The sequence below is a fragment of the Gopherus flavomarginatus genome, chromosome 10, assembly GCF_025201925.1.
Source record: "Gopherus flavomarginatus isolate rGopFla2 chromosome 10, rGopFla2.mat.asm, whole genome shotgun sequence".
Taxonomy (NCBI): Eukaryota; Metazoa; Chordata; order Testudines; family Testudinidae; genus Gopherus; species Gopherus flavomarginatus.
This window is the reverse complement of record NC_066626.1, coordinates 23,636,542-23,653,022: the sequence shown is the minus strand read 5'-3', so window position 1 is coordinate 23,653,022 and position 16,481 is coordinate 23,636,542. Positions and strand designations below refer to the sequence as shown.

Here is a 16,481-nt window from a genome sequence, read left to right as displayed (position 1 = left end):
GTTACGTACCTAGGGTTTAGGACAAGTTTGTATAGTGTCCATACTGCTGCTGCGGGTGTGTCTCCCCAAGCTGCAAACACACCTTCAGTTTCAGGGTAGATATACACTTATTTATTTTTCTTCTTTCTGTGTACTTTTGTCTTGTATCTTTTTTCCCCTCTGTTTGTCACTCTTTTTCATTTGTTCCCTTCTCTGTGAAGTTCCATTGGCAGGTGAAGAGTTAAGAGAGTTCTGCACTAACTTCCTTTTGCACAGGGCTCTGCTGAAAAGGGAATTGAATCTGACTAGTCAGTTTCACTCCCAGCAGACCCTGGTCCTGCCATGAATGAATGAGAAACGGACTACACTGACTCGCCACCTTCCAGTGCTATTTGGCATTAGACATTCACTGGGGAAAGGCATAGTCCTTCAATTAGTTCATACAAATCCTTCATGATGTATTGGTGATTTGTGATTTCCATTTTAAGGACCGTTGATTTGCAGCCACTTGCTGGGATTAGGTATGCCATGCTCCTTCTATAATATAGAATCTGTGTACTAGAGATATGGGGCCAGATCTTCTCCTAGTATAAATTAGTGTACCTCCTTTGATTTCAGTGGAGCCATGTCATTTACACCAGCTGAGAATCTAGTCCTTAAATTAGCTTAGTCTAACATATTATTTATTCTGCTGGTGGCAAATGAACCACAGACATGTCACGTTTGTTTTTGCCTCAATCTTCAATTACAGTTAATAGCTGTGAAGGGAATTTCAAAATCATTCCTGTCTATCTAGGAACTTCTGTGTTGTATCTGAGCACCTTCCTGAGGAGTTCTTTATTAGCCAACTAGAATAGATCAAGAGTGAAAACTTATCTAGAAAATGACAAGTTATTACTGTGATTAAGTGTACAATATATAAGAAATTTGGGGCTGCTATGATCTCGTTCTTCCTTTGGTAATAAAAGCTTTTTTATTTGAAATCAAAATATAATGTAACTGGCCAAGCAATTTAGCATATATTCAAAGATCTATTATTGGAATGGGGAGAGAGCTGGTCTGAAGTGGTTTGGCCCAGGCCTTTTTTGTGAACTCTGTTTACATGGACTTATTGCTTGGTGTTTCTTTATTTTTTTCCCAATCTGAAGGTTGTGTTTATATAACCTGTGGCATACTATGGATGCACTTTTGTAAGTGCCTTTTTGGTTTGTTTTGTGTGCAATTTTCAAGATTCACTGTTGTCACCTGGAGAATTCAGCCAAGGAAGTTCAATACCCTGTGTGGTCATGAATGATTAATAGGAAATAGATTCTGGGAAGCTATTGCTTTTCCGAGCAATAAGCTGGAATTATCAATTGCCCATTTGGATCCTAAGTCTAGTCATATGCCTGGAGAATATTGAGCACCAATTGAACCACTTCTTCAGGTCCTACTTCTTCGGGTCCTGGGATTGACACAGCTACAACTACACTGCATGCAACAGTGGAAGATACTGAACGTAGCTGTCTGAAATGGAAACCCAGACCTGAAGAAGAGCTCTATGTGGCTCAAAAGCTGGTCTCTCTCACGAACAGAAGTTGGGCCAATAAAATATATTACCTTACCCACTTTGTCTCTGTAATATCCTGGGACCAACATGGCTACAACGGCACTACAAACAACCATTTCCACTTGGAATTCTTGTACATTAGTCAGGTGTTTATACCACAACTAACTTGTAGTTTCCAATGCTCTGGTGAATCCTTTAAGACCTTATACCGAAAACCTACCGACTGCTATGCCTACCGTCATGCCTCCAGCTTCCATCCCGGGCACATCACACGATCCATTGTCTACAGCCAAGCACTGAGGTACAACCGCATCTGCTCTAACCGCTCAGACAGAGACCAACACCTACAAAATCTCCACCAACCATTCTCAAAACTACAATACCCGCACGAGGAAATAAGGAAACAGGTCAACAGAGCCAGACGTGTACCCAGAAGCCTCCTACTGCAAGACAAACCGAAGAAAGAAACCAACAGGACTCCACTGGCCATCACATACAGTCCCCAGCTAAAACCTCTCCAACGCATCATCAGGGATCTACAACCCATCCTGGACAATGATCCCACACTTTCACAGGCCTTGGGTGGCAGGCCAGTCCTCGCCCACAAGCAACCTGCCAACTTGAAACATATTCTCACCAGTAACTGCACACCGCACCATAGTAACTCTAGCTCAGGAACCAATCCATGCAACAAACCTCAATGCCAACTCTGCCCACATATCTATACCAGCGACACCATCACAGGACCTAACCAGATCAGCCACACCATCACCGGTTCATTCACCTGCACATCCACCAATGTAATATACGCCATCATATGCCAGCAATGCCCCTCTGCTATGTATATCGGCCAAACTGGACAGTCGCTATGGAAAAGGATAAACGGACACAAATCAGATATTAGGAATGGCAATATACAAAAACCTGTAGGAGAACACTTCAACCTCCCTGGCCACACTATAGCAGATCTTAAGGTGGCCATCCTGCAGCAAAAAAACTTCAGGACCAGACTTCAAAGAGAAACTGCTGAGCTTCAGTTCATCTGCAAATTTGACACCATCAGCTCAGGATTAAACAAAGACTGTGAATGGCTTGCCAATTACAAAACCAGTTTCTCCTCCCTTGGTTTTCACACCTCAACTGCTAGAACAGGGCCTTATCCTCCCTGATTGAACTACCTCATTATCTCTAGCTTGCCTGCATATATATACCTGCCCCTGGAAATTTCCACTACATGCATCTGAAGAAGTGGGTATTCACCCACGAAAGCTCATGCTCCAAAACGTCTGTTAGTCTATAAGGTGCCACAGGATTCTTTGCTGCTTTAAGACCTCGTTCGCCAATCATTATCCACACAACTCCCATTGAGTTCATGAGAGCTTTTTGATCACAGTACTGAAACTGCAGGACTGAACTCTTGCTCTCGTGCATTCTAAACTATTACATATATTATGGGCCAAGTCACAGCTGCCTAAAAGGGCATGCAGGATGGGGAAGTCAGCAAAGTTATTTCAGTGTAAGAGTAAGAGAGAGAAGAATCATGGCCTGTATTTGCTTTTACACAAATATTCTTGTATCCTGTGAGTTATTTAGGATCATAATAAGATTAGTCTATAACAGGAAACTGAATTGCTGAAACTGTTTATCAGCAGTGGGTGCCTCTGAACCTGTAATGAACTCTGTGTGTGTTAGTGTAGACTGGGGAAAAAAACAACATTTTCAATGCTGTTTTAGAAGGTGTGATTGAGACTTAATGGGCTGATTGTTCAGTTTCCTAGTACCAGCCAGGCTGTATAGCTAGAGATGGAAAAGACTTGTGCTAGCTACAAAGTTCAGATCTGATCTGAACAACCCCAAAATTTGGGAGTGTTTGGATGTGGGGTTTTGGTTTGGCCCATTGTGGACAGAAGAGAGGTGCAAAGTTTGGATTAGGATATGAACTTTACTAAAAGGAGGGACTGCTCACAGGCAGAGTTGTACTCCAAGCCCATCTCTAGTTCTTGTTTCATCCATCTGCCAGTGCAGAATATAGACTCCTGACAAAGGACTATGCACAGTTAAAGCACATACAATTGGTCTTTGCCAAGAGGAAGCAATTTTATAATTATAAGTGAGCCTGTCTATAACCACATTTTGTGTTACTGCTGCATACATACTCTAGGCTTACACTGTGTGTAACTACACTTCACCTTGCTGTTACATCACATACATACTCTTGGTTTATACTCTTTATTAGGCTGTAGGACCACATGTACATTAATATCTGTATTTACACATGAATTGCTAATATAATTGTTCCTTTTATGGGCCCAGTTGTGTCAAAGAGGCACAGACCTGTACTGGGAGTGGTGTGAAGCTGCACTGTCCCTTGCTTTTCATACAAATCACATCATCCAATGCAATTATGTTAAGAGTACTCAAAGAATAACAACCCAGATGTAAAGGGCCTGATCAACCTTGCCTTATTCATGTAAGGTTTCAGTTCCATTGACTTCTGTGAATCTCCTCACATCAGTAAGGTTTGAGTCAGAAAGAGAGCTCTAGTTCATAGTGCTATTTTTAGGTCTTGAACTCCTAATATCTCATTCTGTGCCACGGCTTATGATTTTATGATGTTTCTGTTGTAAGAGCTGAACTTTCCACTTCCCCCAGTAATGGCCTGCCTGATTTCACTTGTGTTATCTGACCTACTTGCCATCCCTTTTTTTAAAAGCTAGACCAAAACCCTTTTGGTTCTGCAAAACTGAAAAATTAAAATGTTGATAATAGTTAATAAACAAGAACTCTTTTACAAAGTACACCTCTACGCCGATATAACGCTGTCCTCGGCAGCCAAAAAAATCTTACCATGTTATAGGTGAAACCGCATTATATTGAACTTGCTTTGATCTGCCAGAGTGCGCAGCCCCTCCCCTCCCCCCTGGAGCACTGCTTTACCGTGTTATATGTGAATTCATGTTGTATTGGGTCGCATTATGTCGGGGTAGAGATTTATATAAGAGCTGTGTACAAAAGCACCATCTATTGGGGAGCTCTCTAGTGCTGTTACTTCACTAAATTGCATCATTATGTTAAAAGTTCCTTTGACCCACTGTTAACTCTCAACAGATCCACCTATCTGCTTGCATTTTGCCAGTTAAAAAGCACAAATGGGGACTGGGGAGTGCTGTGGCAGAGGGCTGCAGGAGTTCTGCTTGAATGGGGGAGCTCAGAAGCTCTGCAGGAGAAGAAGGTGGGAGGGAAGTCAACCATGTTCCTGTCTCGTCCCATAAATCCTACAAAAACTGGGCAAGGAGGGTGAATCTTCCAGCTAGTGACCTTGCTGGATGATGTGCCAAGGGTTATGTTCCTTAAATAAGGACAGACTAATTACTTGATTAAAATACCATGTTCTGGATAAACTTGTTCCCTGGTCATTTAAGGAGAGAAAGATGTTAGCTCATGGCCATAATTACATTGTTGTAACAAACTGCACTGTGAGGTAAACCAGGTCAACATGGATATTAGCTGGGGTGCATTTTACTAATCCAGAAGTGAGAATATGGACTTGAGTACCATTGCACCCAGATAATACTTGTGCAGTTAGATCAGAGATATCTACATATAAATGCAAAAGGGTAGTGTCTGGCTAATAATGTATTAACTTTCATTAGAGATTGGTTAGCCCTGTCTGCTGTATTCAGTTAGTTTCTAGTTATTTTATCTCTTTCCATTTAATTTTTCTCTTTATTAATTCCAAAATTCTCAGTAACAATGTTCTGAAGTCTTTTGTATAATAGCATTTATTAGTACAAGATATATTTTAGTTTTGCTTTACATCATAGTTTTATCTTGGGTTAAATCATTTTTTTTCCTTTTTAGCATCATAGACAAAGAAGTGTCATTAATGGCAGAAGTTGATAAAGTTAAAGAAGAAACCAGTAAGTAGAAAACATACTAGAGAGCCTTTGTGTGTTTTGGAAGAATTGGGAGAACATGTGTTTTTGATTCTGCAGAAAAATGTAGTAGTAAATCAATTCCTCTAGCAGCATTACAGCACTGTTCGTTGTAGACAGGACCTTTGGTATTCTCTACCACTTCCTGAACAAGTTCTGGCTAAAAGAATTGTGTACCAAAGTTTAATAGATTTCCATCCCTATAAATTCAGCTGGAGTGTTAACATGTATTAGTTAAGGCTCTGCGTCTGTCACAGAAGTCACGGATTCCGTGACTTTCTGTGACCTCTGTGACTTCTGCAGCCGTCAGTGCGGCTGCCTCCAGGGCTGCCCGAGCAGATCAGGCAGCTCCTGGACCAGTCGCACCGGCCACTGCTGGGGCAGTTTGGGTGTGGGAGGGGGCTCAGGGCTGGGGGTTGGGGTGCAGGGTGGTACTTACATCGGGGGGGGGCTCCCCGAAAGTGTCCGGCACATCCCTGTAGCTCCTAGGCAGAGGGGCCAGGGGGCTCTATGCGCTGCCCCTGCCTGGAGGCGCTGCCCCCGCAGCTCCTATTGGCTGCGGTTCCTGCCAATGGGAGCTGCAGAGCCGAAGCTCATGGCAGGGACAGTGCACAGAGCTCCCCTGGCCTTCCCTCCCCTAGGAGCTGCAGGGTCATGCTGGCTGCTTCCAGGAAGCTGTGCAGAGCCCGGTAGGGAGCCTGCTGGCCCCGCCAACCCTACCCCAGCACCAGCGAGAGCCATGTGCTGCCACTGCAACCCCCCCTGCCGCCCCCTCGGACCAGCAGCACCCCCAGATCATCACCCCCAGAGAACCCCCGGCCCAAGCTTTAGTCACAGGTATTTTTAGTAAAAGTCATGGACAAGTCACTGGCCATGAATTTTTGTTTATTGCCCACGACCTGTCCATGGCTTTTAGTAAAAATACCTGTGACTAAAACATAGCCTTAGTAATAGTCAATAATGCAGGCATGTCAGAATCTAAAGATGGCTGCAGAATTTCCTATAGTCAGGAAGTCACTCTTTTGCCTTGGAACTTATTAACCCTTCAGAATATTTGGATGTGGTGACATCACTAATTCTCTAGTGTTCTCTATTTATATGGCACCTTTCATTCTGAATGACTCAACACACTTTTTATAGACTAAACATCCAGTCCTGCAAACGTTCCATGTGTGGAATCCCCATTGCTATCAATGGGAGTTTTGTCTGCACCAAGTTTGCAGGATTGAGTCCTGTATACACGCAGCCAAATGCCTTCTCTTATGAAAATGTCCATGGGATTTTTAATGACTCTGAATGGACAGAACCTCAGTTTTTAAAGTATGTTTTTGTTCTGAAAAGTGACTGTAAATACGGCACCTTCTTATGACAGATCTGCCCCTGCATGTATTCAGAAACTTACCTACTGACTTTAGTGACATATATATTTTAACTGCTGATAGGACCCTGATACACACATGGAAATCATTTTGTCTGCCGTAGAGGGTTGAAGAATCAACCTGGTTAAGATTTAAACCTGTGATCCCAAGTAATCTAGAGATTTCAAAGCTGAGACTTAACCTACTTTTACAGCTTGTAGAGTGCTTCTAACATTTTCCTTTCTCAATCCCTGCAGTCATTTACTAATGGTGAAACAGTAAAATATATCTCATTAGGTTCACTATAGTACTATATACATGACTTCGAATATATGAAGATATATAGTGAAATATCACATAATACAGCTATATTTGGGGCTTTACCTCATCAGGAGAGAAAGTTGTAATTATGCTCATAAATTTAAAAGGTATCTTAAAAAACAGATGTTGATCAAAACCTGTTTTCCTAATTATCTGTTGAGGCAAATCTGATCAGATGCATTCCCGACTTTCATCTAATTTCTGTCGTTTGTGTAGATGTCATCTAGATAGGTGTATTCCGGTGGGGGAAAAGGTAACACACAATGATTTAATGGGACACTGCAGCAGCAGTGGTACACCCCACATTAGAAATAACACTTTTAAACCAGCTCTAGTGGGAGTAAGTCTGAGTAAGGACTAAAAAGGCTGAGCAATGAGCTCAGGATTTGCCCCAATATTAGTAACTCAGGAAGAAGATTTTGTCTGGCACAGATGAAGATACTATCAGCCTTTCATTGGTTTATGAACCTAAAGCGCTATGGGGGCAGGTCACAAGTACACATGTTCTTGAGTGCTGCATTTGTATGTAGATCTTGAGTTAGCTGAAAGGTGTTTAAAGCAACAACAACAACAACAAATCTGTGTTTTCAGATAAGTTCCTTGTGACTATTCATGTGTGGAGGCCAAAGAGAACAAATTATTCTAGCAAAGTTTGACCATAATGTACTCTTAAAATGTTTCTTTTGAGAGATCTTCTAACACAAACGTGATAGACATGTGGATCTGGAGTTCTGGAGGGATCTTTTTTTTAAGATGATGATGATAGAAACATGCCAGCAGTTCCTTGGTTACCTGCAGAGACTGTTATAATCACCTGGTGGACATGCTCCTGCTTCCAGTGAAGTCAATGGCAACATTCCCATTGATGTCAGTGGAGCAGGATCCAATGCTCAAATAAAGCCACATTTTAGAAATGTTATCAGAGGGCTACACATTAATCTAGTCTGAGGCTAGAATCCACTTTTTGGGTTAAGTAAAACTAGTTGTATTATACAGAGATACTAACTTAGGATGTACCTATTGGGTTTGCGTTGTATTAATATGTCACTTTGGATTCAATTCCCTGCTCTCCCATTGACACTATGTGTGTGCTTGGGCAGGTTTCTGTGCCTTTCTTTAAATTGCAGCTTCTGCTGTCTCTCAGGGCTATTGTGAGGATTAGGGTCTGTAAAGTGCTTTTAGATCTTCAGGTTGCTGTTATTACTGAAATGTGTGTAGTATTAATTAATAATTATGTTGTTATTTATCTTCACATCTTTCTGCCACATGGGAGGATTATTTAACTGATGATCATTTGTACTATTTCTGTAGATCAAATTTCCCAAACTGGTAACCTTAACAGTGTGCAAAAATAGGTATTTGCATGTGTACTACGTGCCAGTGTGCATCTGCAGCTGTGGATTTGAGCACATGATTTCTACAGTCACTTTGGAAAATTTGGTCCTGAACCTGAAGAGACAGCACAGTTAGCACAATTTAAAATAATCCTTCAGCAAAGAGTAAAGTATAAGCAAGGTGATCACTATAAAACGTAGTGACTTGTTTACCAGTCCAGCAGGGATTCCCCACGTAACAACACTGGAGGCCATATCCCACGTATGGCTCAGGATGATGGGTGGAATGAAAAGATCAGCTAAGGAGCAAAGTAAAAGGCCACCACTTAAGCATAACAATCAGTGCTCTTTACTGCCACAGAGCCTTCCATCTGAGGACCTCAAAGCTTTTTACAAAAATTAGGGGATTAAGCGACACAAACCCTCTGTATGATTGAGTCATATTGCACCTCATTTTAATGATGGTATAACGGAGGCACAACAAAATGGGTAAGGGCTTGTCTACGTGGGATGTTAGTGTGCAGTAAAATAGGGTGTGAATTTTAAAACACAATAGCTGTTCCACACTAACTCCCTGCCTGGACGCTGTTATTCTGCACTCAAAGGGCTTTGTGTGGATTAATTTAGCTAAATCACAAAAAGTCACTCTGACTACAGTGTAAGAGTGTCTGCACTCTAAAGTCACATCCTAGCTTATTACACAATAACTTCCCTGGGTACATAAGCCCTAAGAGCTAACGTCACTCAGGAAATCTGTGGCAAAGCAAGCACAGAAATTAGGGGTAGATCCAGCTGGCGTAAATTGTCAGAGCTCCATGGAAGTCAACCAACTGTAACAGTTTACATCAGCTGAGGATGTGTACCAAGGTCTCTTGGCTCCCAGGCCTGTGCTTCAGCCATAAGAACACCTTTGCATAAATGAAAACCTCACCATTTCCCTATTGCTGAATCAGATTTTGAAAATACATGGATCATCAGTGTTTAGACAACTGCCAATTTCATTGTCCTCCACAATTTGTCATGTTATATAACCCTAAAAATTAAGAAAGGGTTGGCCATTGCTATTGTGGTTCATAATAATTTTTTCTAATAGCAGATTAGGGAGTGTAAAATAATCATTTCCTTATACAGAGTATACAACCTGTGAAGTCTTGTATATTTAATATTTTTCATAAAAATCATATGCATTTAGAGTTTGTTACATAAATGGAATATGGCTTCATTAGATAAACTGCATAAGAGCGTAATCTGTACTTGAAAGCAAAACCATAATTCTTATAGCTTAGACGAACTATATATTAACAGAATTCTTTCAGAAGGGGATAAAATGATCACATCTAAATAAGACATCATGCACCCGGCTGTTGGCTCAAGTCACTTCCTGCATTTCAGCTGAGTCTTTGATGATTTTGTGCTTTAGAAAAAAAGCATTGGAAAAAGCTCAAAACACCATGTGTACCATCTGTCTAAATGCGGAAGGGCAGGTTTAACTTTGGGTGGGGGTTTTGATTTTCTAGCAGCATGTCAATTTCATATCTTTCTTAACAATAAATGGTTATGTTAAATCCATTGATTTGGATTAATCGGTGCAGACGGGGTCATGTGGATGGAAATGTGCTTGGCATGTTGTATGTTTTCCACATGTTGATGTACAATGTTAATGAACAGAGACAAGGTGGGTGAAATAATTCCTTTTCCGAGCTTTCCAGCTGCACAGAGCTCTTCTTTCCAGACCTAAAAAAGTGCTCTGTGCTCTCAAAAGCTTGTCTCTCTCACCAACAGAAGTTGGTCCAATACAAGATATTACCTCAGCCACCTTGTCTCTCTACTATTCTGGAGCCAACACTGCTACAACAATGCTGCAAACAGTGTTAATGTACAGACAGTAATTAGTTTAAAAGTGATTACGTTCCTAGCACTAATGTATTATCCTTTTTGCTTGGCAGTGGAAATCTTGACTGCTCGTCAGAAAAGAGCCGAGGAGCTAAAGAGACTGACAGACTTAGCTAGTCAGATGGCTGAGACACAACTGGCTGAACTCAGGGCTGAAATTAAGGTTAGTCCACCAAGACACTTCCATTTGATGTGTGCTTTCTTTACATGGATACTGAGCCTGTGCTGCCAACATAACTTTGTATCCTTATTTTGTGCTATAAATGCTTAGGACCTGAATGTTGCTGACCATTTGTGGATGTGGCAGGGAGAGGCGCCTGCTTGGGGCAAGCCTCTGTACTTCTGGCCAATGAAGAGAAACTAGTATGGAGGAGGTCCAAGCTGCACCCTATTAAATTGTGTAGCAGGGGCTTCTGCTGTGTGTGCATCCCAGAGGTATTAGTCCCATTAGTTGCGGCCAGTATTGAACCTGTAAGCTTAAAGGCCAAAGAACAAAAACCTCTGCACAGTGGCAGAATGACACAAGCACCTTTTCCCAATATCAAATTGATCCATCAGTCAATCAAGTTCTTCTTGTATTGTGCTCTGAAGCACACCAACTCAGACTGCGGGTGACAGCTTTGCTGAGATTGCCTTGGCACAGAAACTGACACTGGGGGTGATGTGACATCAGGAAAAAGGCCATCCCCTCAATAATGGTTGCTGCTAAGGCTTTTTGGACTGTAACTAGTATCCTGAAGTGCACTTGTAAGTGAACAGGTAACCCCAGAACAGAGTACTGCTGATATATTATTGTAACACACCAAAATACCTTGCTCTCTCCCCTTCCTGGTGGAGGCATATGCAGTGACCAGGAGGGGCTACAAGTTGGAGCTCTGTATAACCCCACATGCCAGAGCTCTCAGGAAGGAAGTCAAGAGACTTATTTCTGCCCTTGAGTACCTGTCACAGAGGAGGAAGCAAAGGGCATTCCCAGCCACTTCCACCAGGTTCTGCAAGTGAGTCAACAAAATCTTTCTGTCAAAATCAAAGGCCACTGAGAGGCCTAACAATCACCAGGCTACTTTGAGCCTGATTCCATCTCTGGCATTGAAAAAGGACCTTAAAGTGGTTGGTGTATTGTACAGTGTAATGTACACCTACTTTAAGGTCCCTTTACACTGCCAGAGCTTAATACAGGATGGGAAACTCCTCCTGTTTTATTTGCTCAGATTCTGTGCAGAGAGCCTGAGCACTGGTGAATGACAGACAGCGGAGACTTTACAGTGACTTTGGGATAATTAACATTAGAGTGATTTCTTCACCATCCATATAATGAAGTGGGATACATTAGAATGTTAGTAAATGTTAATTTCCATGTGTTTTTGTAGCACTTTGTGAGTGAACGCAAATATGATGAAGAGCTGGGTAGGTCTGCCCGGTTCTCCTGCGACATAGAACAGCTAAAAACCCAAATTCAGCTCTGCGGAGAAAGTAAGTTTTGGTGATTTTCAAAGTGTTGTGTGATTGTGGTGATTATTTGGCTTCTCTGCGCTACCATGATGTCAAGGGACCAGATTTAGCCCTGGCATAAGAGGGAGCAACTGCACTGATTTCAGAAGATGTGTATTGTTTTTTGCAAAAGCTAAATTTGGCACAAGGTATTTTACACCTGTCTTTCTGTAAATTTACTAAGCTGCTCACAACTGTTGTCTGCTCCAAAACTCATGTTCCTCGGATGCAAAATTTTACCTCTCTTATTTCTCATTATATCATGCAAGACTTTGTATGTTTTTAAAAAAACAAACACTTCAATACCCCCCGCCCCCCAAAAAAAACCATCCTAGCAGCCCCAGCACTCATGAGCAAACAAAAATATGGCATGGTGAAGGAAAAACGATTTCAGGAAGAAAACAATTTCCAGTTTCAGGTTTCCAAGGAGTTACTATAAATAGCAAGAAAAACAAATTGTGAATCTGCCAGAATGAATCTTGTGATTCCATCGCCTAAGAATTGTCTCCCTCGAGTCACAAACAGTTTAATGCACAAGAACACCGGAATTGCTATGGCAGAACAGTCTGAGGGATCCATCTAACCCAGTATCCTGTCTCTGTTAGTGGCCAATCCCAGATGTGCTGGAGGAAAGCATGAATTTCCAAATAATGCATCCAATTACGCACAGTGATCTCATGATAACTATCTCATGCCCTAAAGCTTAAAGATTTGGAAGTTCTTTTATTGTCATTCTAGCTAGTGTAACCACAGCTGTTACTGATGTAAACATATACTCACTTCTTTAATTTTATTAAATATTTCCCTAAATAACCTGCAGCTGCAGTGAACTTCACAGGTTAATTGGCTCATCAATGCAATTACCTAACTCTGAGCACATGAACTGACCCACTGAATTCAGAACATTGCAATCTGTAGGGCTACTGCTATTAAGGATAGTGATGAGACAGTAGGGCATTGGGCTGGGACGCGAGAGATCTGGACTCTATTCCTAGTTCTGCTGGAATAGTCAGTTCCTCTCTCTGGGCCTTTGTCTCTCCCCCATCCTTTGTTTGGCTTGTCTTTTTAGATTGTAAGATCTTCAGGGCAGGGACTGTCTGTCACTGTGTGTCTGTATAATGCTTACCATCATGAGACGCTGACCAAGATTGGGACCTCGAGATGCCACTGTAGTACAAATAACAATTAGTAATGTGCTTATAGCTAAGCATGTGCTGAAGGGATTTGCTGAATTGGGGTCTTTTTGCAGGAATAACTAACAAGGAACTTGTGGGGTTTGAGCAGCCAGGGAGGTCTGACAGTGTAAGATAGCTGTTAGCGTGAAATGAAAGCAACAGGAATGATATGCATCTATGGGTGATGGATAGTGAGATTTCCAAGTGTTCCAGTTGCTCTCTCTCCAAAGTGCAATAATCTGTGTAAGATCACTTTAAAATATAACACATCTTCATTGTACTATTTTTTTTTTTTACAATTTCCTGAAGGAAAATATGTATTTTCTGTTAAAAAGTAAGCAGCCCAGTTTATGACAGGTAGCTTGACGCTTGCACTGGCTTCCACACCAGCCTGTCTGTCATAAAAAAGACAGAATGGTGGAATTCAATGCCAGCGCAGCTCATAGCATCCTCTCTTCTTATAAAAGAAAGATCTATAGTTCACTGTTTTGCTCTGTGCAGTTCAGCAGTATGGAGGTACATTATTTTTGCTAAGAGGTCACCTAGTGGTGGAAAATAAATAAATAAGAGATTATAAAAACTAGCTAGTGCTTGGTTTGTAAATACACTTGGTATTAGGATGCAACCTCTTTTTTCATCCTAGTGGTGGAGAGAAGGGGAATTTTCCCTGAATAATGTTGAACATTAGATAAAACTATGTATCTGGCTGGAAACTTCCCTTCTCTCTGGACGCTGAAGACTCTGCCCACCATCTCTTGCTATTGATGCATATTGGCATCATATGTGCTGGTAAGACAAAGTGGGACAAGGAAGTTCTGTAATCAGAAGTCAGAGCAGAGTGAGGTGGGGCAGCGATAATCTGTTTACAGCCCCAGAGCCGTTTCTGAGACTGCTAATGGGCCAGAAACTCAGATGGCTGAAGACCGTATGGAAGTGCTGTAGGAATCCAGAACTGAAGAGTTGGTTTTAGTGAACTTTAAGCCAAAATCTGTAAGTGTTTGAGATGCAACCCTTTGAATGGGATGGTAGCAGGAGTGACAGAAACATGTGAGATTGAACAGTGACAATTCCTCAAGTAGTTTTCCAGTGGCATATATGAGATGAGTTTGTGGTCTCCATCAAGGTAGTAGTTGACAAGTATCCATATCACAATCAGGCCTGTGGGTTAGCAGGCTCCCTATAGAGGCTAATTATTGAATGAGCCATGGAGACTGGACTGTCCTCTCACTCCTAGAGATGGCCTTTGCAACTTGTTTTGGCATAAAAAGGAAGCTTGCATGGCTGTTACCCATGCTATGCCTTTTCAGTGGAAGGACTGAAAACTCCATCTCAGCAGCCTTTTATCAGCATGAAATTCACTTAAATTTCCAGGCCAAATTCAGTCCAAAGTGTAAAGGGGCACAACCAGCATTGGATTATCACATGACAAAGTGGGCATGTACCTAGGGCCCAAATTCAGGGAGGAGGCCCAGGGCCTACCGAACAGCCCTGCAATACACTCATCACAGCCAGGCTGGCGATGCTGTGGATTCACTAGGACTGACTGCTCATCTTGCTGCTAGTTGTGGTGCTGCTCACCATGATGGAGGAGTGGCTGGGCCAAATCTGAATGGCAGTGCAACCCCATGAGCCAGGTAGCAATGCCACTCACTGAAATTTGGCCCAGCCATCTCTCCATCATGGTGAGCAGTGTTCCCTCTAACTTTTCCCACCCATGCATGGAATGAATTTTGTTATGTGCACCAATATGGAGGTGATGTGTGACTTACCACCTTCATATTGGTGCACATAACAGTATTCATGTGGTGGGGTTCGGAGTGTGGGAGCGGGCTCGGGGCTGGGGCAGAAGGTTGGGGTGCAGGGATGTGAAGGCTCCAGCTGGGGGTGCAGGCTCTGGGGTGGGGCCGGGGATGAGGGGCTCAGGGCTGGGGCAGAGGGTTGGATGCAGGAGTGAGGGCTCCAGCTGGGGGTGCGGGCTCTGGGGTGGGGTTGGAGATGATGGGTTTGGGGTGCGAGGGTGCTCTGGGGCTACAGCGGGGAGAGAGGACTCCCCCCAGCTCTCTCTCCCTGCAGCAGCACCTGGACTGGGGAAGAGAGGGCCCTCCCCCCACCGTGGCAGCTCCAGGGCTGGGGCCACAGGATAAGCACTGGCTGCAGCTGGGTTCGGGCCGGGGTAGGGGTGGCCGGGCTAGGTTGGGGCCCAGGGAGGGGCACCCCTTACCTGGCCGGTCCTCCGGCCAGACCCGAACTTACAGCTTACAGGGAATTTAGGGCGAGTGGTGCACCTAGCAGCAGCAGAATGGGCGGCCAGTCCCACACTGACTGTGCTGTACAGCTGTTCGTTGTTGTTCATATTAGAAGGTAGGGACCCACAAGTGTTTGTTTGCCAAAGAGGCCAACAATGGGTTAAGCTGGCACTGGGTACAACTCCCACTGACCCTGAGCAGTGGGGGAATTATTGGCACTTGACTTTTTCTTTGCTGCCAGGGGATGCTCATTAAAACATTCTGTTTTTCACATTACAAGCACTGAGACAGTATTTCAATGTGAGGAAACCTACAGCGAGTTTGTTAAGCCCCAGAAAAAAATGTTCACAGACTAAGGAGCAAGAGTCACCAGGAATAAAGAGCCAATATTTTACATTTTTTTATTGTTAAAAAAAATACTAGCTACAAATCCAGCTGACCTTTTCTAGTCTAGTGCTGGAGGCAGCCATTAGCGTGATGCTGTTTCTGATGCTGGCAATGGAAACACCCAGTGGAAGAGATGGCAGACCTGCTTTCACTGCTCATTTAACAGTTTCACATACCTTCAGTCTTTACACAGTGTGTTTATAGTTCTTAGCCAGCGTCAAAGCAGCTTGAAAACCAGCTTATAGCCTCTCTCTGCCAGTGTCACAAACAGCACCTCCCTTCAGCACCCTAGCACACAAATATAGACATCCAGGCTCTGGTTTTACTCCTGGGGGACAGTGCTTTTTACCTTCAGGCAGCTCTACTGAGCAAAATGTCTCTCTGCCTTTGGGGTACGCATTGTGCCTGGCCCTGTGCAGGTGGACAGGGGATGGAGAAGAAGCAAGAAGCCTCTTGGACAAGAGGGCAAAGGGTACAATGAAAGACTTTCCACTCAGGGAACTCAAGGACTCCCCAGGGCCCACACTAGTGTCAGCACTAAGAGAGAACTGGGTATTGCATGCGCCCTTTCCAAAGGGGGCGAGGTGGCCACACTCCTGGGAAACATTATGCATGCTCCCAGAGCTCTTAAAGGGGTGATGTGCTTCCACACTGTCCCTAACATGGTGTTATAGCTCTGTGCTACAATCCAGCTCACAGTTTCACTGGGTTGTGTCCATAGCAGTACTGACCCGGATTGCATCCCAAGAAGAGTTAAATTGACATAGATCCCAGTCCTGTGGGCTGCTGAGCAGTGAAGCTGATGAGAGTAGA

General features: G+C 43.2%; 1 protein-coding gene across 7 annotated transcripts in view; it reads left to right on the top strand.

The window, feature by feature from the left end:
- Window positions 1-16,481, top strand: part of SPATS2L (spermatogenesis associated serine rich 2 like) — a 125,038-nt gene that overhangs the window by 105,615 nt on the left and 2,942 nt on the right. For all 7 annotated transcript variants that reach the window (XM_050916635.1, XM_050916634.1, XM_050916630.1 and 4 more), the window contains 3 exons: window positions 5,390-5,448; window positions 10,423-10,532; window positions 11,740-11,842. In XM_050916635.1, coding sequence (XP_050772592.1) covers window positions 5,390-5,448; window positions 10,423-10,532; window positions 11,740-11,842 — 272 coding nt within the window. The remainder of the gene's footprint in view (window positions 1-5,389; window positions 5,449-10,422; window positions 10,533-11,739; window positions 11,843-16,481) is intronic.